Here is a 23,296-nt window from a genome sequence, read left to right on the forward strand (position 1 = left end):
GATGATTGTGGTGCTCCATACACTACACTTTGGGGAATTTCCCCTTAAATTGGTAACACTGACTTGACAGCTACCATTTTATTGCCATGAAATGAAAAACTCCGTTATGGGCTGCATTGACCAAGCTTTAACATTCCAGTATAAAATAATAATTCCATTAGGCCAGGAATACACTGTCGTGCCTGCAGGTCTACTACGAAACTCGAAGTTCGTATTGTACCGTCTCTCTCGCTCTCATATTAAATAGTATAAGTGTCGAGGGACCGCACGACACGAACTTCGAGTTTCGTACTAGCCCTGCTGCTGTGGGTAGCCCCACGACGAAAATCGAAGTTCGTACGGTACCTTCCCTCTCTCTAACTCTCGTATTAAATAACATAAGCGTCAGCGGGATGGTACGCTCTGCAGGAGGGCTAATACGAAATTCGAAGTTCGTGTCGTTCGGTCCCTCTGATGCTACATTTAGACGCTTGCCGAGGCTTGCCAAGCGTCTACCAACTCCAAGCCTATACAAACACTTTAATGCCATTCACACGCTTGCAAGCTCGTCAGTGTATCCCGGACAGGCAAGCATGGCAGACGTGGATCTCGAAGTTGCTTCGGCTCTTGTGTTGAGCTTGATATATTTTTATTTAAAGAAAAAGGATAAAATTTCTTCGTTAGTCATACATGCCTCAGCGGAAATGGCAATCCGAAGATTCGTATTTATTGACGCTCAGCTACGCTTTTTCCCAGCCTCGGCAGTAATGTACTTTTAATTATTAATTAATGTATTATTAATTCTTTTGCATTTCTATATTTTATGAGGCTGACACGGGTAATGATAATTTAATGTGGCAACATTTTATTTGGGTTGTACTGATGGTGCTTTGCCGTCATCCCGAAGGGTGACACTAATATATAATACCGATATGGAAATACCAAGGAAACACCGACCCAATATTTCGTGTTCACGCCCATATAAAGTACAAACCTGTGGGTGTAGTTAATGTACGACTTGTTAATGCACGCTTAAATAATGCACGGCCTGATAATCCGTGCTTATGTGCACGAATTATCATGCCGTGCATTACCACCCCGTACCGAATTATCAGGGAACCAATAATGTACGCGCAATAATGTACGACGTGATAATCCGAGCATTATGTCTTCCGATTATCATGCCTTACGATTTCCGTGATTGAAATAAAAAAAATATCTAACGAAGGGCGAGAGCAACCTAACCTGGTCAGGTCAGATCTGCTTTCTGCTCCGACTATATCAATCTCGCTCGCTCGATCCGCGGCGAAAAATGTCTCATTCGAATCAATTGAATTCAGATAATTACGTCGTACATGTTAACCTATTTGTGATAACAGATCATCCTGGCCTGTCATAATATTTAAATTGTGTATTCCAATATATTCTGTCTCTCTTTGTGTATTCCAATATATTCTGTCTCTCTTTGTCTTTGTCACTTCAATCTGGAACTATCACTTGACACTGGCGAAATTGTCCTATTAATTAGGACAAAAAAGCCATATTTTAAAAGAGAAGAAGAAGAAGAATCTCTGCTACCTATTTTATTTATCCAAATAAATATCAGGTTATGGCCCCAGTGTAAGTGCTATGGAGACAAACGGGAAATCCTCGTCACCATCGGCGACCACAGCGGCGTCGGCACAAAATAATTCTACGATTTTTCCAAGTATCGAAAAACTTGAAGGAGCATTAAATTGTGTATTCCAATATATTCTGTCTCTCTCTGTCTTTGTCACTTCAATCTAATTAAAACTGGAACTATCAATCTCTGCTACCTATTTTATTTATCCAAATAAATAACAGTACATTATCACTACGTACATTACAGCGCGTGCAATATTTTGTACGCCCTGATAATGCACGACCATGATAATGTACGGCATGATAATCGGAAGCAAAGCAATGCTTCGGATTATCATGTCGTACATTATTGCGCGTACATTCCGAGTTGTACATTATTGTTTCTCAAACCGTTTCTTTCTATGGGCATGTCATGTAATGTAGACGAAATATCAAGCCGGTATTTCCATTTCCATGTCGGTATTGTAAGGCCGGGAAATAGTGTCACTTAAAATGGATTTTGCATGGAAGGATTTTGTCTTATCGTAGCTATCGTATCGTATTCGTATCGTAGAAATTTCGCTACGGCTGTCCCAACCTTATAGATCATTATTGTAGCATTAGCATGTCTATTGTTGTTTTCAATGGCGGACTCTAAAGATATTCCTAATATGAAGTCCTGTCGAATATGTCTATCAAGCAGAAAACCATTATGTCCGCTGTTTCGTTATAAGCTTTCTGGTAATTATGCCGAAATGCTTACCGCCATTGCAGACGTAAAGGTACGTTGTTCAATCCCTATACTAGTGATGTACTTAAATAATGAACCTGTTTGTTTTTGTAAAAATATGCATGCTTGTTGTTTTCTTCTGTTAGCTTGGATATTAAATTTATAAATAAATTTGCTCGTAGGTTTCATCTAATGATGGTTTACCAGATAAAATCTGCAGCAAATGCTGCACTTCCCTGGAAAAGGCATATCTTCTCAGAACTATTGCTGAAAGGTAAGAAATTATTTCAGTATTTCTTTGTTATTTTTTATTTAGGGCGACTATTTACCAACAGTGTACTTAGTGTAATCCATTTCTTACATGCTATGCCATGTTGAGATTCATTTCTTACAAGTTATTCTAGTATGCAAGCAAAGTAAATTGACTCTTATAAATGTAAAGACACATAATTTAGTTATTTCATGATTCATAGATAATAAATAAAAACAATCTTTTTATTCTAGGTCTGACAAAATTCTGCGCAAGGCTCTGGTCAAGGCACATGAAAATGTTCCAACTAAAAAGATAGCATTTGATTCGTTCACTGATATTAAAAGCGAAATTGCTCCATTGACCATTAAATCTGAGCCAAAATGGGAAATGGAAATAGAAGTTCTGGATAATGCCAGTGCACCAAAAACTATGGAATCTCTTGATGGAAAAGACATAGTTATCGCAAACACAGTGATCAGGAAAGTGGAACCTAATTCTGATGAACCTAAGAAGGAAGTCTCTGATACTGTTGACCTGACATGGACTAAGAGTAAATTGAAGTCTCCAAGTACCACTTATGATGTAAGGAATACACAATAAGACATACATAATGCATACATATTTATAAGTATAGGAAGGAAAGGGGAGGCATTTGCCCAGCAGTGGGACATATTACGGGCTACATAAAAAAATAAATATACAATGGTATTGAGCTAATTATTCGCAAGATAAGCCTAGCCTCTCTTATTTTTTGTGGGATTAATAATTTTAATTTTATAAATTTGATTTTAAATTAATATATTAAATTAAATATTTACATTCTAATCTGACCAAAGTTATGTGACATATTATTACAGGCGGAATATTTGGATGATGACTTCTTTCAAGATGATGATGATGATGATTATGTACCACCAAAAGAAAAACAGAAAACTAAATTCAAAAAACCCAAATTATCCGACATAAGGGTCTTTAAAGAAAAGAAAAAAACCATTGTAAGAAAACTGAAGGTGTTGACTAAAATTATGGATGAAACCAATGGTGCAAGCAGTGATGATAGTAAACCTAAATCTGCAACTACAATTACTTGTTGTAAGTATTTTTTTATTCTTGATTTAATTTTTGGTGTTTTTTGAACTATCTCATGAATCATCTTTATTTTCCAAAGAATCAAAATATAAAAACATTGTAGTGCACCTTTATTTCTCAATTTCGAAGGTAGCCTACCAGCCCTCTTGCTCTTTCTACGGCTAGCAACCAAATGACACACTCACACCCTGTAACCATCTTCTTTATTGTTCTCCTCAACAACTTTTATTTTTTATTTGTGTTCTGTCAGGAGCTTTACAAGCTTAAGTTAACTTTTTTTTAAATTCATTTGTTTGCTTTAAAACTTGCAAAACAATATTGACTCACTATGTTTGGTAACATATTGTGCTTATCACGACCACTGCGAGGAAATAAAAACCATTTATCACAAACAAACATTCACAGTCCAAAGACTGTGTTTCTCCCGCCAATTTTAGTTCTTTTGTGTCATTTTTAGGGTTCTGGAGCCAAAATGGCAAAAACGGAACCCTTATAGTTTCGCCATGTCTGGCTTTGCTCAGGGACTATCAATGCTAGAAAGCTGTAATTTTGCACGAATATGTATGTAAACTATGCTGACAAAATGGTACAATAAAAATTTCAATTTTTTTTTTGTGTACGTTGACCATTGACATTAAGTGGGGTTTTTTTTTTCTCATCCAACCTTGTAGTGTGGGGTATCGTTGGATAGGTCTTTTAAAATCATTGGGGGTTGCTAAAACGATTTTTCGATTCAGTGATATGTTAGAAAAATATTCAACTTTAAAGTGCAAATTTTCAATAAAATCGATCGTCCCCTCCTCTAAAATCTAACCTGGTATCTAAACCGGTGCGTGAAAAAATTCAGAATATATATAATGGCTAAGTTTGCTTGAGAATTATAAGTAGTTTAAAAGTAAATAGCAGCCTAAGGTATAAAATATACCTAAACTTGGAAGATTCCGTATAAAATACGAAATAATACTTATTTTTTTCGTAATGGCTACGGAACCCTATTTTGGGCGTGGCCGACACGTTCTTGGCGTGTTTTTTTTATCGAGTCCTTTCTTAGTGGCCAGTACCAAAAATCACTTAATTAAAAAATAAAAACGGCAGCCTGGCTGCGGCGGCAGCAAGTCTAACATGACGAGGATGTTAGCTCGCGCACTGAGCAGCCTGGCTGTTCAGCCAGTGCAGTGCCGTGCGCAGCAGCGTTAAAAAGTAAATGTTGTGGCGTTATTTCATACTTAAAAAAATTAAAGCAAAGAAAAAAAACGCATTCCCATTGGTCAATTTAATTTCTCGTGCAGCAAATGATTACTTTTGATTGGTCCAATTATCGTTTCAGCACGCCGGGAAAATTATTCTGAAATATATTCAAAAAAGTCGTATTGTACTATGAAATACATTATGTAGATACAACCTATTACCATAATGTGTTACATTGCAATTGTGTTTTGCAAGCCATAAATGAGTCAGCTGCTCTGTTAAATGTACAAATATATATGGCCACATTTTCGAGCAGTGTCGTAAATACGAAATTAATTGTATATTTTTTCTAGATCCAATTATGAAAAATGGTTCTCGAGGCCCTCCCATTCTGCTCAAAAGACCAAAGGATGCAACAATCCTGAAGGTGCATCCTAATTACAAGTCAAGGAGTTCTTCGGATTCTGTTACTAGAATAGTACGTCGCGACAAGCCTGTGAGAATGGTACGAACAGCGAAGCCAGTCGTCAAGCAAAGAGAGAAAATGGTTTGCCCTGTCTGTGGTATACTCACCTTCACTCTTGGCAACCACATCGCGACGCATCAAGGTGATTGTTTTAGACTGTTTATGCTACCAACTGGGCAGTTCCGAAATCTGGATTACATCACCAACATCACAATTCAACTAACCAAACTAAAAAAAAAAACATCCAAATTGAAAGAAAGAAAGAAAGAAGAAAAAAAGACATTTTTCACTAATACGGAAGACACACAAATACAATAAAATTTACACATTTACACACAAATAAACAAAAAAAAATACACGAAAACATGAAAATAGTAACATACTTAATACACGATTTTGTGTGTCTCCGCAAAAGCGAAACGGTCGCTGACTCAGCATTATATATTGATAACCTCTTGCTCTTGTCTTCATTGGATGATGAAAAAATATAAGAGGGATGCTTGTTTAGGAATCTGTTAATACTGGATGCAATATTATTTCAATTGAAAGTACTAAAGCCTTCAATAAAAGCAGTACTAAAGCATAAAATATGACTCAGAAGTATTAGTGGATTTGCTATACTTGAGCAACCATTATTTGATATTTATGACTTCCGTTTGCACATGCACTAATATGTAAACACAATGTACACATAATGTTAATGTTTATAAATGTATATAAGTAAACATTTCTTATTTCACAGAAAAGAAACGGTATTCATGCAGTCAATGCACAAGGTCATTTGCCCAAAAAGCAAACTTGCAAGTCCATCAGAAGCAGCACACAGGAGTGAAAGACCACATTTGCGAAATTTGTGGTGCAGGATTCTACAGTCAGAAGTCTTTGGTTAGGTGAGACTGGCCGTCTATATTGTTCTTCTTTTTACAAGCTTTTATATTTAACTTGTGTTGTATGTATGTAGGTTGCCTTCAAATATTGCAAGTTAAATTTCATTCACTTATCATTGAATTGACATGAAATTGGTATGCTTATGTGGTTTTGCTCAGGGACTATCAATGTTAGAAAGCTGTAATTTTTCACGGATATATATTTAAACTATGCCGACAAAATGGTACAATAAAACATACAAAAAATATTTTTTTTAGGTTACCTCCCATAGACGTAAAGTGGGGGTGTTTTTTTTTTCTCATCGAACCCAGTGTGGGGTATCGTTGGATAGGTCTTTTAAAACCATTAGGGGTTTGTTAGGACGATTTTTCGATTCAGTCATTTGTTTACGAAATATTCAACTTTAAAGTGCAAATTTTCATTAAAATTGAGCGTCCCCCCCTCTAAAATCTAAACCTGTGGGTGGAAAAATTTGAAAAAATTCAGAATGGTAGTAAGTATATCTAACTTTCGAGGAAAATTATAACGGCTAAGTTTGCTTGACAATTATTAGTAGTTTAAGAGTAAATAGCAGCCTAAGGTATAAAAGAAAGAAAGAAAGAAAGAAAACATTTATTCGTGTCTTGACATGACGTGACGTGACATGGATAAGAATAATAATAAAAATAGAATTCGCGCTGTCATCATTCATCCACCATTACGTCTCATATTTTCGTTTTCTAGAATTTTTACCGTACAACGGCAAAACCTACTAGACACTGGCGAAATTGTCCTAAAAAATAGACCTAAACTTGGAAGATTCTGTATAAAATTCGAAATCCTTAGAAAAATATTACTTAATGTTTTCGTAAGGGCTACGGAACCCTATTTTGGGCGTGTCCGACACGCTCTTGGCCGGTTTTTTTACGAAAGCTTATTCTTTTTAAACTTCTCCAGTGCTGTTCATAAGCCTCTCTCTCAAACGAACGAGGGTTTGACACCTTTAAACTTGCGTCACGTTTCTGATTGGTTTAATTTAATAACTAAACCTAAACGTGCCTGCCGCGGAGCACTCATGTTTATGGTTAGTTCGTGTACACTGTTCCTTATGATTTTATAGAAAGAATGGCAAGACTACTTTTTGATAGGCTGGCCTGTGCCCGTGATTGTCGTTGAACAGTCGTTTGGATTTGAATATAGAGAGAGGAATGTAAGAGTGAATTCGTCGAGAGTAGAAGACACCTACCTGTGTGATGAGAGCGAGAATTAGTGTGTGATGGAGCGGTAACGTTTCGGGTGAGTCCTATTGTAACATGACGTGAGCCCTATTATAGTGTATTGCAATAACGAGACTGTATGTGGTCTTGGTGCCCGAACGATGTTGCCGATTGATAGATATTCTTACGAACCCCGAGGAACTCACTTGGGGAGCTCGAGTGTGTTGAACAGTAGATGCGAGGCTTGGGAGGACTATAAGAGGAGGTTGGAGGTCCATCCGCAGGGTGTCCCCCATAACACCCCATTGAAAGACTGGAGAGGGGCTTGCTGCGTCTGACGAGCTTAACAAGTGGGACAGGCACCACCATAAGTAGAGTACCCTAGAGACGCGTAGGGCCTGGCGTGTCTGGTAGCCGAAGGTGATCCAGACGGGGCGTCTACACCGCGAGTCCAAAGCGGCATGTCTCACCAGCACCGGTTCAAGATCACACAATTATGTATGTCCATCAAAAGTAATTATCACCATCGTCTGGCACCGAGATTCCAGGGTAGCGTAGATACTGAGTTATACCCACTTATCTTAATGAGGGCTATCGCGAATGAATTCGCCACTAGAGGCGCTAGTGTAGCGTGAGGTTTCCGAAATGTCAAATCTCATAGTTTTTGGGTGAGCTACGCGGGTTTATTTATAATTAGAATAATTTTGTGAATATTTTTCAATATCTGAAATTAATTATGGCAAATATGCGTTCCGGGGCAATGAATGTCTGTGTTTTGAGACAGTTTTGTCTTTCGGAAACCTTTGTCCTCCCTTTTTTCCGAACAAAACGGGGACTATGCAACACTGTGGCATGCTCGATATTTTTATGGTACGGTTTTAAGGTGTATTAAATATGATTTTAATCTAAACTTTGTTTTAACGCCCGTAATAACAGACTTTGAAAGCCATACTTAAAAACCTCACGCAACAGTGCGCCATCTAGTGAGACAAAAAACGATAGCCCTCATTCACTTTGTTGCAAACCAACGCAAAGCAGATTCATTTATTTATTTATTTAACTTTAACGATAAACTTAGCGACAGTGCCAGCCAATCAAACGAACCTCACGATACTACCGCCATCTAGCGGTATTTTGCCTGTCGAGAAAACCTCATTGTTACAATAGGACTCGACAGTTGTAAATAGCAACAATTCATCCACAGATATCTCACACGCTATCAACTTATCCTTTGCCCTCAAAAATATTTTATAATAATAAATAAACCTAGTTATAATGAAATCAAAATTTCAACTATGTTGCTTTGTTTCAGGCATAATTTGATTCACAAAGGCGAGCGACCATATCCTTGCACTTTGTGCAATAAAAGATTCATCGCAGTGAGTAAACAATATTTTTCATATTACTTGTCTTGGTGAGTTATTGTTCACTGTGGCGTTCTAAGAGAAAGGTCTTTGTTCAAGAGTGGACGTCTTTTGGCTGGTAATGATGGTGATGGTCACATGTCCATGCAAAAAAAAACTGATAAAATACCCGCATGCAAATTGGTGCTGGATTAAAGATGGAGTCATTCACGATGACGCGTGCCGTGGTTCTTATTACAATGTCATTAATGGCTAATTTTGACAAAATCACGCGTCTTCGTGGATGGCACTAGGTATACTAGATCGATTAGGAAAAAAAATCAAATTCATGAACATATTCATATTTATGATCTTGACGGCCATGAATATGAATACACTTTTTTACTACATTGTAATAAACGTTGTTGTTTGCAGTGGGACGTATATAGGCTGAGATGATGATGATTTATTTATTATCTTTGTCGTACAAAACAAACTATACATAATATAAAAAAAAAACAATAAAAGATTTATGAACTTGATAGTACAGATGACAGCAGTACTTGGCTCGAGTGCATGCTCAGATTTCCTTTAAAAAAAAATTAACACGAGTGGAGGTTCTTCAAACAAAAGGGCCGTTACTGTGGCATGAAGAATAAGAGCGGTTTCACACTACAACAGATCCGAATCCGTGAATATACGGTCCTGAGCATTTGTAGAACTATTTGTCAAATCACCATACAAATAGTTCTACGACTACTCCGGCCCGTATTTTCACGAATTCGAATCGTTGTAGTGTTCTTCTCTAAACGAAACAATTAAAATTTCAGCGTTGCGATTTGAATCGTCACCTGCGCATACACTCTGGCTATAAGCCGTTCAAATGCGGCACTTGCACCATGTCGTTCAACGCCAAGCATCAGTTGCAAAATCACGAGCGGATGCATACGGGGGAGCGGCCGTACACCTGCCAGGTGCGTTGACCTTGACCTTGACCATTGGCTTGCAGCGGACCGGGCTCCGTCGGCACATGCGTATCCACACGGGCGACAGACGGTTCAGTTGCGACATTTGCAACAAGGGCTTCACGCAGAGCCACCATCTACAGAACCACACGCTCTCGCACACCGGGGATAAACCCTTCTCGTGCGAGGTCAGTGCTGCTGTAGGGGGGCATGCATTAATTACATGAGGCGTTTAGGTGGGGAGGGGGTCAAGCCAAAAATCACCCAATCTTACGTGGGGTAGAAGGGGTTTCAGCAAATATAACGTAATTTATCCTCCAAAAAACATTTGAGAGAAAACTGGGTTAAATAATTCTCCACTGAAATATGACTAAATCATATTTTTTTCACCGTAGTTCTAAGCTTAATGTAACGGGTGCTGTGTACCATCACCATCAGCCCAATAAGTGGTCTATATTTTTTTAAACAAATTCCCATCAAATGAATATGTTGCTAAAGTCGAACTTTCAAGTTGACAGACATGTCAATTGGACTTATTGTTATATGATATATGCAAACGATTATCAACTTTAGGGTGGTAGACCACATATTTGGCTGATGGTACATACCAGGAATAGTTTTGAGACAGCTCGAAAATTCTTCAACCATTCGCAGGTGTGCAACGTCGCGTTCAGCTACAAAGTCAACTTGAATAATCACGTGTACAAAGTGCACGGCATCAACCTGAAGTTCAAGTCGATTCACACGGTGACCGAAGACGTGCTCAGAAGAGAAATGGGCATGGCTAGCGAGGCTCGCGTCGCCATATCCCACATCATGCCCCAACTGGGGGACGTGCCCACGCCTGGGGCACATGAGACTGTGGCCCACCACACGTCTGACTACTAGGTCCCACCCAAAACACGTGTGTGAAAGTCGTAGTGTGGTGTGACATACACGCAGGTTTACAGGCCGGTATAAGACGCAAGTATAATGTGGTTAGTTTGATTGCAGTAACATAAAACTGAGGCGAAAGATCGACTTTCTATGAATAATAAGTTATTTCTTTTCGGTTTCATTTTCATTTAAAAATATTTTATATATAGTGGATTTTTTTTATAAAGAAACTCAGCAATGATATTTTGGAAACTCTAGTACAGACAAGTGCAAAAATAAGTATCTATTCGAACCACTCGAAAATGGGCGTTTTCAGAAAAAGTTGTTGAAATTACTTTTTTTTGATTTTGATGAAATTTTGTTTTCTTACTCAGAATTAGGAGCACTTTCGATTGCAATAGGAGAAAAAAATAAACGGCCAAGAGCCTGTCGGACATAAATAAAGTAATATTATGTGCGTTATAACACAATTAAAACACTTACTACAGTCTTCAAATCTATTACCAGAAAAATAACGTATCTTCACGGCACTTACGTCCTTTTGTTGAGAAGCGCAGTTTTTCGGCAAAAACTCAAAAACGGTATATCCGATCATGTTGAAACCAATTTTCGTTGAAAGTATTTATTAAGCGTTACCTTTCCATATTTTTTGGACAAACGGTTTACAAGATAGAGGGGGGGGGGACACAATTTTTGCTACTTTGGGAGCTATTATTTCCGGAAATTTTCACTTAAATCAAAAAACTTTGAATAAGTTCATATTTTTACACTTGACTGTACCATACTATGTATGTCAATATCTATCTACTAAAAACTTAAAAAAAGTACAATGTATTTAAGACCGATTTGTTCATTTAGCGTAGATGACACCAACAATCAACTCGTGTACTTTTATGAAATTATAGAACAGGATTCACCCAGTTCCGGAGTTAAATTTTTTTATGAGCGTGGAGAGTGGCCTCACTTTATTGCAATCGCTCCCTGTACCTTTCTAAAATAATCATTTTCTCGTCTTATGAAATCTGCCGCCCCTAGGCCGCGGCCTATACCTACGGTCTATTGACAAATCGAGGACTGGATTCACCCATAGATATGGTATATTGTATTCCAATCCAATTTATGAAAAGTGTAATCAAAGACGCCATCACCCCGACCACAGACATTTAGTGATGTGAAAACCTAGAACCTATTGCATAATAATAATTAATCTGTTCAGTAAATCGATTAATTTAATAGAAAATAATAATAATAATAGATCAAAGTATTTTTGTCTATTTTATTAACTACAATACTTGATTTAATTCCGAAGGCTGTTTATTCAATTATAAAAGCAGTAACTCTTTTTTATTTTGTGGTAAGTAAATAAAAATCGCTTATTCATCCGAGCATCGAGTCAAAGTTTCCACCATCTCTGCGCTATATGCTACTACAGATTATACACGTGTTTCATTGAAGTAACGTCAGAATTTGACGAAGATTTTCTAAATGAAAAATAAATATTGAGATCAAGTGAATTTTGGTGAAAAAAGCGATAAGACATCTAGTTAAAAGACACGAACTATAGATAAATGTGTTATTGGTTCGATCCAGTGGGTGTTTATTTTGATGAAATCGGTTTGTTTACACTTTAAATAAATTGGATTGATATAACGTAGGTATATGGCAATACCTCTAGCTATGACGTCCCTTATTTGCCATCTCAGTCAACTATTTGTTTCCAAGCAGCTAAAAATATGATGCTGTAGTTAAAATTTCGGGGCTATTAGGTAAAATGTTTTTTTTTTTTAAATTTTTATATATATATATTTTTATTAGTCTTGTTTTGGAAATATTCTGTTATAATGTCAACTCTATTCACAATTGAAAATAACTGAACTGGGTAATGTTTTGAGGCGTCCAGCAAGCTATAAGCTCGTCTTACGTGAACGAGGTTGCTGTATCTAAAGTTACGAATTGTATTAAAGTGAATTTAAAATTTTAATGTGTTTTCTTCAATTAATTATAATTCTTTCAATATAGTCAGTCTAGAAAAATTATCTAATACCTTTAAACGAGCAATTCTTGTATATATATATTTCGGGGATCTCGGAAACGGCTCCAACGATTTCGATGAAATTGGATATGTAGGGGCTTTCGGGGATTTTTTTATAACCTAATAAGAGAATAAAATATGAACTGAAACATTAAAAATCTTCGACTTATTATATATCTTCGCCGGTACAGACAGACTAGGAAAAAGGAAAAACACAATTTCCGCAAAATCAGTTTATTAAAATTTATATTTTTTTTTCTAAATTCTCAATTATTGTGATCAATAGTTTAGTCCTCAAGATTATCTGATGGATTTTTTAGGTATTTTCGCATACAAATGCATCCAGTAACAATGGGTACTGTGTCATTCATCCATTTAAACCGCAGAACTTCAGGCGCGCTGTTATTAAGCTGTTTCTCGTACACAGGGTGGTCCCTCATTCTCAATATTTTTACCTAAAAGAGAAAAAATAGGTAACACAGAAGAAACTTTTCACGATGATTTATAGCAAAACGTTTCACCTTGGTTCGCAAATTATTTCTTCGACTGTATCTACTGACACAGTAAAAACTAGTTAGCAATCTACAAATAACGCGTTATAGAAAATTGCGCCGCAGAGAATTAACATACTAACAAACTCAAACTGTATCGCGTAGCAGGGTGGAACTTTTGCTATACTGATGTCTCTACTCTACCGATGCCTCTGGTGTGTATATTGATATTCCATACATCTGCTAAAGAAATCATAGTGAAATTGATTATGAAAAACGTCCCCACCCTGGTGCGTGATATAGTTTTCTCGACTGTACCAACACACAAACATCAGTCATAAAACAATAATGTCGATAACACGTGTGTGATTACGTGTGAATACCGTGCAATTTTGAGCGTGCAAATTAACCGTATTATTTATAGATTTCTTAACGTGTCTATTGAATAGTATGGCTCTTGACAAAATCTTATCTTTATTATATTATATGTAGTAACTTACATGTATTATTCTCTCTTTGCAACTGTGACTCCTGCTGTGGCACAGGCTTTGGTCGCAGGTCACATTATAAATGGATTGGGGATAAACTGTGTCCTGGCCCTTGTGAAGGTTAATTCTCTTAGCCTAAAAGCATAATATAAACTAATTGATCTCGTTGGTACCAGGTTATTATCAGGGATTAGCGTATCTTACCTTACGTAATATCTGTTATAACGTTGCATATGGAACATATGCAAGCACCAAATTGGAAAAAATACTTACACCGCTTTCGCAAATACATGGAGCATCGAGTTGTTGCTGAAAAAAAAAACAGGTCTAGGTATCAAATTCAAATTTAAATGATTTATTCAGTAAATAGGCCGCAATGGGCACTTTTACACGTCATTTTTTAAACTACCAGCGCTTTCGGAAAGACCATCATTGCCAAGAAGAATGCGCCGCAAGAAACTTGGCAGAAAGTATTTTTTTCGTAATAATATATTTACAAATAAAATACTTAAAAACTATATTATACAATTAAAGAAAAAAAAACAAAAAATAATAATAAAAATACAGGGATGTATGGGGTCCCTTAGTTACAATACTAAACACTAACTATATCTAAACTATATCTACGTTCAGAATGAATTGTAACTACCAGATCGAATAGTTTAAGCGTGCGAAGCCACCGGTAAACTCTAGTATAGGCTATATTTTATTCCGGTTACCATTTATAAAGTTCCCAAGAGACGCAGACAAAGTTGTGAGCAATACCTGTACCTAGCACGTAAATATGGTTTGTACACTTACTCCATGCTCCTCTACATTAATGTTTCCTCGTTTTCGCGTCCTCGTCTGAACCGAGTTGTCAAGCAAAATAATGTCATTTCGAATCATGTTGGCGTAGTCCACTATGAAGGCTGGCAGTTCCTCGGATGCCACGGGCGCTGGTATAGAGTCCATAGAGTACTTAGGAACTCCATAGTCGTAGTTGTTTACTTCATTGTCCAATGCTCTCTGCACCACGTAGTTTTGTCTCATATGAGTTCTCTTGTCCTCGAGCATGAACTCGTCTACGTTTGACGTTCGCTTGTACGCGAACGCTTTCGGTAGGAACGTTTGGATTGCAACTAACAGTCCTACGCAGAAGCAAATGACGACGCATGTTTTGGAAACCTGAAACGGAGGAGGCAATTGATGGAACCAGACTGAAAATATTGAAAAAAAAAACCGAATACTTATCACAAGTAGTAAATATTTAATTGAAAGTCTTCAAAACGGTTCTAAAGGCTAGCAAAGAAAATATCGTTTGCAAGCATTTTAAAAGACTTCATACATCCGTGTAAGTACACTGTAGACCGTTAACTACACTAGTGTTGAATATCAATGGGTGACGTCTTAGAACGTCGCAAATACATATAATAATGCTGCTACTTTTCACCATTTTGGTATAAGAAAAATACCCAAGGTTAAAAAATTGAATCTAAGTAAAACTTTAAACTAAACTGAAAGTTTAGCACACCTGACTATTTATGTCAAAATTCTAGTGTGCGTATGTTGATTTAGCTCCTTGAGGCAACAAAACAATAAAATTGTGTATAAGCGCACTTACCATAATGACTGCGCCCCGTAATATCCACGGGATAACTAAGACACGATGGTACATCTCCCCTCCTTATATAGGGTAAATTGATTGACAGGTTTAAGAAAAGATCCATTAGCTTGAAGATAAACTTACTTGGATACTTTGTATGACGTCCCATCGACGTGGTATCGAATGAACTATTCGGGATAACAATACAATACCTTTTCTGAAATTACTTCTAAACGATTGCCTGTTTCTACAAATTCTGGCTACTACCTTCTTGCGTAAGTAGAAAGGAGTTTTATCAACTAAAGTTGAAAGTCTGGTTAATGGGTAGGTATTCATAAAATTACTGGAAGGCAGCAAGTGTGTGGGCAAACAGTAACTAGATAGTTCAAAAATAATTTAAAGTAGTACTTTGTCGCAGCAAATAACAATACTATAGTTGAAAATTTGACATACTTACTGTTTTAAATGACTGAAATAGAAGTTAAATCGCTAAAGTAGGTATTTAAATTTAAAGTCAGAAAAGTTTTTCCATATCAGTCTTTATGACATTGACATAAGATTTATTTTTACTTGGCCTGTGCAAAAACTTTTATCACTATATTTATAGCTACTTTTGTACTTGATTGTACCTGTCACCTATTATTAGCTCGTGTTGTCAATATCTTAGTAACATGCTTAGACGTATCAGGTCTCACGTAATATAGATATATTTCTAAACAATGCTTTGAGAGGTGTTACCTTTCACCCTTTCATATTCCCCAGCTCTTAAATATTTACCTCATTCAAGTAAGTCACAATTAGGTACTTTAAAACATTTATTTACAAATAAAACATATTCTCATTCACAGTTAGCAGTGTAAATAGTAGATTGTACAACAAGAGCATAAAACGGGCCATTTTACCCGAGACGTACATATAGCCACCAGAGCTGGTAAGGCGAGGGTGGATAGACACGTCGAGGGGAAAATGGGTTGAATGCTCGAGTTTTATAGTGCTTTTCACTTCGATGGCGAGGAAATGAAATAGCAACAGTGGAAACAATTTTTCACTTGCTATGTACCTTTTGTTGTGGATGCATCATTATATAATTATAAATTTTTAGTTTTATATATCTATTTTGATTGATTTTTGGTTTTATATAAATTCAAAATTATTAAAAAATATATGTAGAAACTTCTTTGTTAGTGGCAGTTTACCTGATTGCCTTTGCCTCGCCGTACCAGCTCGGGTGGCTATATCAACTTTTTGTACAATCTTCTATTAATGCATAATGTTGATTTTCCACCGGCGAGGCGAGACGAGACGAGGCGAGGCAAGACGAGACGAGGAGAGGCGAGAATTGATATTTGTATGCATTCTCACGCGCCCGCCGCGAGCCGCCGCCGGCTTCCTAGGGCGCCGCCATACAGATTTCAATTCTCGCCTCGCCTCGCAGGTGGAAAATCTCCTTGACAGACATAATTATCTAACATCGGTGAAATTAAACATTAACCGCATTGTATTGAGAACAAAGAAATAAATTGAATGGGTTGTGAATGTGTACAACCCGGAATGTACAATAATAATGCACGATTTGATAATTTGTGAACTACAAATCACATGAGGGCTTAGGGCACGAATATAATAAGCGTGTGGTTTTAATTGCACCATTTCCCGCAATAATCAATTAACATTTATATTTGTATCTACCTACTCGTATCACGGCTGTATGTTAAGGGTAAGCGGATTTTTCCTGAATGTTCTAATTGCTTGTTCGAAAGCTAGTGCCCCTTGTGGACCTTCGAAGGGGTTGAGAGGTTCGCCTTCCTTGACTATGCCATGAGCTTTGAGCATGAGGTCCTTCATCACGAGTCTCTCCCGGGCCAGCACTTCTTCGTTCATGACGTACACGGAACGTCGCTTCAGGAAGATGCCGTGCTTCTTGAAACAGTGCCGATTGAAGTCGTGCTTGTAGCTGTAAGGCTGGGAGCATAGCTGAAATAAGACAAAAGAGGTAAGATTTTGTGTAACAAATCGTGCATAAATATCTGATTCGACTCTATTTCTAGGGCCGGTAGGACGTATCACATATTTTTTAATGCAGGTGACTGTACAGTCGCCATTAGATATTTCGACACGGCCAAGGTGATCAAAAATGTCGAAACATGAACTCTAATGCTTGAGAATAGAGTGTATGTTCCGAAGGTTTTGACCACCTCGGCCGCTCCGATCACAGTATCCCGATTGAAAGAAAGAAAAATGATTTATTAACGGTCCCAACAGTACCACCACCAAACACAAAAAACAATAATATATTACTATACAAGCAAAATTACAATAAATTGCTCTTATATACCTCGATTTTTACTTCCTTAGGGTGATTAGCCACTAGAACGAAACATTCGAACAATTCATTAAAGTTACGGTTATTGATTTCGAGGCTTTTGTGTAGTGTCCGCGTCTTTATCTTTCTTGGGGAACGTTAGGAAGGCAGGAAGTTGCTACTATTAGCACAGTCTTTTTCATTCTCCTTGGTCCAAAGACTCATAACATTGAAGACCTGTGACGTAATTTCTAACCACATACTATCTGTGTACCTACCGAATTTTATCTAAATCGGTTCAGCGGTTTAGACGTGATGAAGTAACAAACAAACAGACTTACAAACTTTCGCCTTTACGTACTTTTTTAATTAAAAGTGTAGGATTAGTGAAGTCAGAGCTTAGGGCTTGATTTTTCCTGGGATTTGATAACTTTATGATCTTATGAGCTTTGCTTTGCTTTATGAGCTTGATGAGCTTTATGTTTTACGTTTATGAGCTTGTAAGAGTTGTAAGGGCCTACGCTAGCTGGCGCGGGTGCACGGAGCGGGCGCATGCCTTCAGCTGCGGGTACAGATAGAATCCATCGCACGCGACGCGTGCAGTTAGCGCTGCTCATCTGCTCATACTATTTTTCTTTCAATAGGTGTCCACCCGCTCCGTGCAAACCGCGTCAGCGAGGGTAGCCAGGCGTGGGCCCGAGCGTAGACCGTAGGCGTAGGTAAGTCTTGGGTGCCAATTTTACATAATTTTTTTTGGTGGGACAATACTGGTACCTCACAGTTGTAGGGCCGTTCTCCGGTATGGACACGCATGTGATGCCGGAGGCCGTACACGGAAAAGAATGACATGTTGCACAGCTCGCATTTGTGTGACTTGTTCGCGGAGTTGTGTGTTTTCACGTGGCGCACCAGCTGATGCTTCTGGAATTTTAGGCATATTTTAGAAAATGGAAGAAGAAAATACCGACCCTGTTTTACGAGTACACGCCCATAGAAGCTCCTGTCAGTTTCTATGGGCGTGTACACAAAAACAGGGCCGGTATTTCCATGTCGGTGTTATCCGGGGCGGGAAAGAGTGTCACCCGAAGCCTACATTAATTAGGCTTGATCTGAGTGAATATAAAAACTAGCACGCTTCTCCCGCGCCTTGGGTTCCGTTGAAGAATAAAGAATTAGTTAGCTCTAGACCCTGCAGAAATTCCGAAAAAAACTGTTTTTAGTGCACCTTATGGCCCTCAAGGAATATGTCTGTCAAAATATCGAGTTTCTTAATCAAGTGGTTTGTGTTTTTGTTGTGCATTGTTTGTCAGACAGTCATGTCATTAGTCGCAACTCGCAGTTTTAATCTTATAACTTAACAGGTGTGTAAGATAGAACATAAAAACCGCGAAAGTGAAAGTTTTTAAATTGAGCATGTTCACTACACTTAATTAAAAAAAAAATTGGTCTGTGTAATATTTGAAATTGCATTGCATTATATTCATATTATTATTGTTAAATTATGCAAAATACAATACCCTTTTGTAAGATTTGCAGCAAGTATCACAGACAAATGTCTTTGCAGCTTCATGGTTTACTTGGTGGCTGTAACAAGGAATAATTTAAATACTTATAAGAAGTATCTCCAAAATGTTGCTATAGTCAAAATTTTAAGGAGTACAGTGTTTTTTAACCGACTTCAAAGAAGGAGGTTCTCAATTCGGGTGTACCTATATGTTTTTTTTGTACTTATGTTTGTTACACGATAACTACACCAATTGTGGGCCGAATTTTAAAAAACTTTTTTTAAGTTCTAAAGGACATACTTCGAAGGTAGTCTCATTGACACCAAGTCAGGATCTGATGATGGAATCCTAGAGAAATCGACGGCAACCCTCGAATTTTTAAAGTACATCTATAGCGATTTTGAAATTTTTAACACCAAGTCAAGTATTTACTTTCAGAAAGTATCATTTGGTGAACTGGACCTGATGATGAAGACCATAGGTACCGGTACTCTGTTATAAAATAATATAACTATGCTGAGTTTCAGCTTAATGGAATCGTAGTGAGATGCTGGCTCGTGCTGAGGCACCGACTTCAATCTAGTAGAAAATTATTTTCAAGATTTTTGAAGTCAGTTCCATTTTTTGTTCAATATCAACTAGCTTTAAATACCTTTTAAGTCCAGCTGCAGTGTGGAAAGCAGCAACACATTGGTCACACTTAAATTCTCTTACACCAGTATGCATGGTTTGGTGATCAATTAGACCTTTTTTTGAATAATACCCTTTATCACACTTGTCACATTTGAATTTGTGCTCACCATGCACTAACAAGTGGCTCTTTATTGATCTAGTTAATTTACCACAGTATGGGCATACACTTTCCTTCTTCAAATATCTGTATTTTTTCTTTGGCTTTTTGTTAAGAGTAGGTAATACTTTAAGGTCTTTCAAAATGATTGGTTTTATGCATATATTTGTTGATGAGGTTGTAGATGTAGACATTGTTTTTGTTCCTTTTTTTTCTGCTTTCAACACTGTTTAAAAATAACATCATTGTAAAGTATGATTAACTTTAAATTAAAATATATTTTAATAGTTGAACTTAAACTTACATATATTTTTTTTCTTTCTTCTAGTCTGTTTACCATATTTTCTTTTTAGCTGAGTATAGGGTGGAATGTATTCATCACCGTCTGAATCATGCTGTCCCATGTCATAATGCTGATTCAATAAAATAATATTAAAGATAACATAAGTTAAGTCATTGAGGGTCTGTTTCATCAATGATTGATACATTTTGTGTGAAACATATCTGTGATGCTGTCCCTGTTCATTTTGTCTAAATAAAATGTGACAGTATCATCGGAATCTCATTTATTTGTCACATTAAATTTATCAATGAGTTGTAAAATAGGACCTAATTGTACCTGATAAATGGATCATTAAGTATATATTTGGATAATTGCTTAATTTAATAATTCACAAGGTTACCCAACACAAGACAACCTAGACAAAAATTTGTAGTAGTGTAATGGAGTAGTGGAGTGGAGCTTACATCATTATAGTTTTCATCAGGATCCTCTTTAATTGTGTTGAGAAAATCCATGACGGACATAGGCTGTTTTATTTCTGCATTTGTAGTGTAAGAAACAAGTTTTTTTATGGTTGTATTACTGTAGCAGATTGAGTCTTCCAAACCAAGAAGATTAATTTTTTCATCATCAAATTCCTTTATAAAATGTTTGTCATCTTTTGGGGCCTGAGACACATCAAACTCAAGTTTAATTTCAGTTATGTTGTTGAAGTTGATTCTTTTTATGTGTGAACTGTATTTTTGATTCAGTGCTGTGTTGGATCTAAAATAAAAATAACACAATAATGACACTTCACATGTAAAAGAACAATACAAATGTGTTTTTTGTCTACTTTCAAATTTTTCCAGCAGATTTGAGTGAGGCATTGTTTATGTTACTGACTGTGTTATACTTACGACTGTATTAGTAGCTTAAAATCATACAAGTCTTTCAGTTTTTTGCGACAAGCTAGACATATTTGGTCAGTGATTTCATCATTTCTTACAATCTGAAAGTAATAAAAGTAGTATATGATTCTGATTACCAGTTAAAAAGGAGTTAATTAACAGCAATACAGTGATTAAGTCAAAGTCAAAATACCTTTATTCAATTTAGGCTATAACAAGCACTTATGAATGTCAAAAAACATCTACCACCGGTTATTATTATTAAACTTAACGTCTGGAGCGCGATGCATTGAAAGAGGTAGATTTAAATTATAGGTTACCTTTACGGTTGCTACGTAAGTTATCATGTCAGCGTATGTAGTGGTATTGCTAGGATCACTACGTTCAAATATAGATCGTACATTCCTCCTGATTTCTAAGCAAATTCTACATTCCGTCATCGTTTAACACTATATTCAGCGGTATGGAGATACAATTTATTTCTTGCTAAAGAATATAGACCCGCATTGTTATATCTTGAATACACATTTTTATTATAAAGTTGACTGTAACAACAGTAGCAATAATAGCAAAGTTACGTTAATCGCATAAAGTAAAATTTATATTTTTTTGTTATACACAAAATGTTTTGTACACACTGCAAGCAAATTCAATTGAATGTCAATGTCACAGAGACAGAGAACAGCTGACCAACTGACAATCAATCAGCTTAAAAACCATTCAAGACACTGTATTATAGGCTGAAAATTACGCACGCGTTCGTCATTGGAAATGGCATTCAATATTCTCGTTATCTCGACTTTATTGCAGTGAGATAGGTAGGCACAGTCAATGCATAGAGTCAACGTCATAAATAAGTGATCAGTACCTTGTCACTTTAACGTCATGTATGAAACCAACAAAATTATTGTGTAACGACTGAAAGCGACAAGGTACAAAAAGTGATCACTTATTTTAAAACGTTGACTGTACCTACGATCAAAACCACGAAGTGCAAAACTCGAACTTCGTATGTTGCCGTTCCGCTGACGCTTATGTCATTTAATACGCGAGTGAAAGAGACGGTGCGATACGAACTTCGATTTGCGAGTTTCGTAGTAGCCCTGCAGGTGCTAGAGACTTAAAATCATAGTAAAATAGATCGAGTATGCACACTCCGACCTTTAAGGCGACTTAAATGCCTACTCCGGCGCGGACGCTTAGGGTTGTCGATGTCTATTTAAAATTGATTAATTACCTACCGGCAAATAATTTTAGTATAAAAGTTAACTTAAAATTGTGTGATATCTGTGTCTAGAGAAACCAGATTCTTTGAATGAATGAATGAATGTATGAATGATTTATTTGTATAACATAGGTAAGTTGCAAAGATTGTTTTGCCGTTAGGCGTACAAATATTTGCTTATTTAAAACAATACTTTGCCGCTCTATTATTATTATTATTATACTAAATTTAAAAATATTATTTATAAATTCGCCGAAGTTGTGGTGATGGCTACTGTGTACAAACTACTCATGTTTCCTACACATAATACTATAGCTATATTGTTTATTTATAGGTAGGTAGGTATCTATTTTTTTTTGTCCTTGCACGAAACTATCACACTAAAGATTGAATTATAGAATCTGTCAATTTTCTACATATTTAAGACACCCTATCGTGGGCACACTTGATTATATATGTCCCTGTTGTTGCAATTATCATCTAAAAGGAATCAAAAAAGAATAATAATCACATCACAAAGCCTTAGGCAGCCCGGTGTTTATATTAGTAGGCTGGAAGTATCTACAGGATTGTCAGATTCTATTGAATTGGAGTTTACACTTATATAGTAATAATTTACAATTATACCTAATACAAAAAATACGTGAGGTACGAGTACGCGAACGTAAAAGGTGATCAACTCGAGCGCAAAACGAGCGAGCTAAAATCAAAACGTACGGCATCGACGGCAGCGCAGCCTTGACTAAAGAAAACTTACTTAATCCTCCTTAAATTATCAGTGTGTGCGTGCGGCGGGTGCGTGCGTACCGGCGCCAACCGGCGCGCACACATTTAAGCCGCGCGATGTACTTTTTGTTCGTACTGAACCTACTTGTTCTCTTTTACTATGCTTGAAATTTGGCATACATGTACCTCGAGTGTTGTAGAGGTGCACTAAGGAAGGATTTTTCGAAATTCCCACGGGATAGGGAAATATCTTAACTTTTTTCGTTTCTTTGTTTGTAGTCGAATCTCTGAAACTATTGAGCCGATTTTAAAACTTCTTTCACCGTAAGTAAGCTACACTATCCTTGATTGACATAAGTAGGTTACTTTTTATCTGGGTTAATGCAAAATCTCCTCGGGATAGA

At 36.9% G+C, this 23,296-nt stretch overlaps 3 protein-coding genes across 3 annotated transcripts; 1 reads left to right on the forward strand and 2 right to left on the reverse strand.

Moving 5' to 3' along the window:
* The first annotated feature begins 2,040 nt into the window (after positions 1-2,040).
* Positions 2,041-12,556, forward strand: LOC141433291 (uncharacterized). Its single transcript, XM_074095262.1, is given in 10 exon segments — positions 2,041-2,363; positions 2,494-2,585; positions 2,816-3,146; positions 3,422-3,656; positions 5,195-5,449; positions 6,050-6,197; positions 8,704-8,770; positions 9,565-9,714; positions 9,717-9,887; positions 10,354-12,556. Coding segments are annotated over 10 exon segments (1,821 nt in total). The 5' UTR covers positions 2,041-2,225; the 3' UTR covers positions 10,588-12,556.
* Positions 12,557-12,753: 197 nt separating this feature from the next.
* Positions 12,754-15,875, reverse strand: LOC141433293 (prothoracicotropic hormone-like). The gene is made up of 5 exons (XM_074095264.1): positions 15,190-15,875; positions 14,388-14,753; positions 13,860-13,895; positions 13,599-13,721; positions 12,754-13,062 (listed from the first exon to the last, which is right to left on the reverse strand). The coding sequence occupies exons 1-5, from the start codon at positions 15,241-15,243 to the stop codon at positions 12,895-12,897; spliced, it is 747 nt and encodes a 248-aa protein (XP_073951365.1). The 5' UTR covers positions 15,244-15,875; the 3' UTR covers positions 12,754-12,894.
* Positions 15,876-15,968: 93 nt separating this feature from the next.
* On the reverse strand, positions 15,969-21,601 carry LOC141433292 (uncharacterized). Its single transcript, XM_074095263.1, has 8 exons — positions 21,262-21,601; positions 20,951-21,042; positions 20,516-20,816; positions 20,073-20,181; positions 19,631-19,994; positions 18,991-19,057; positions 18,248-18,394; positions 15,969-17,145 (listed from the first exon to the last, which is right to left on the reverse strand). The coding sequence occupies exons 1-8, from the start codon at positions 21,379-21,381 to the stop codon at positions 16,870-16,872; spliced, it is 1,476 nt and encodes a 491-aa protein (XP_073951364.1). The 5' UTR covers positions 21,382-21,601; the 3' UTR covers positions 15,969-16,869.
* Between the last annotated feature and the right edge of the window lie 1,695 nt (positions 21,602-23,296).

This window comes from Choristoneura fumiferana, chromosome 12 (genome assembly GCF_025370935.1).
Source record: "Choristoneura fumiferana chromosome 12, NRCan_CFum_1, whole genome shotgun sequence".
Taxonomy (NCBI): Eukaryota; Metazoa; Arthropoda; class Insecta; order Lepidoptera; family Tortricidae; genus Choristoneura; species Choristoneura fumiferana.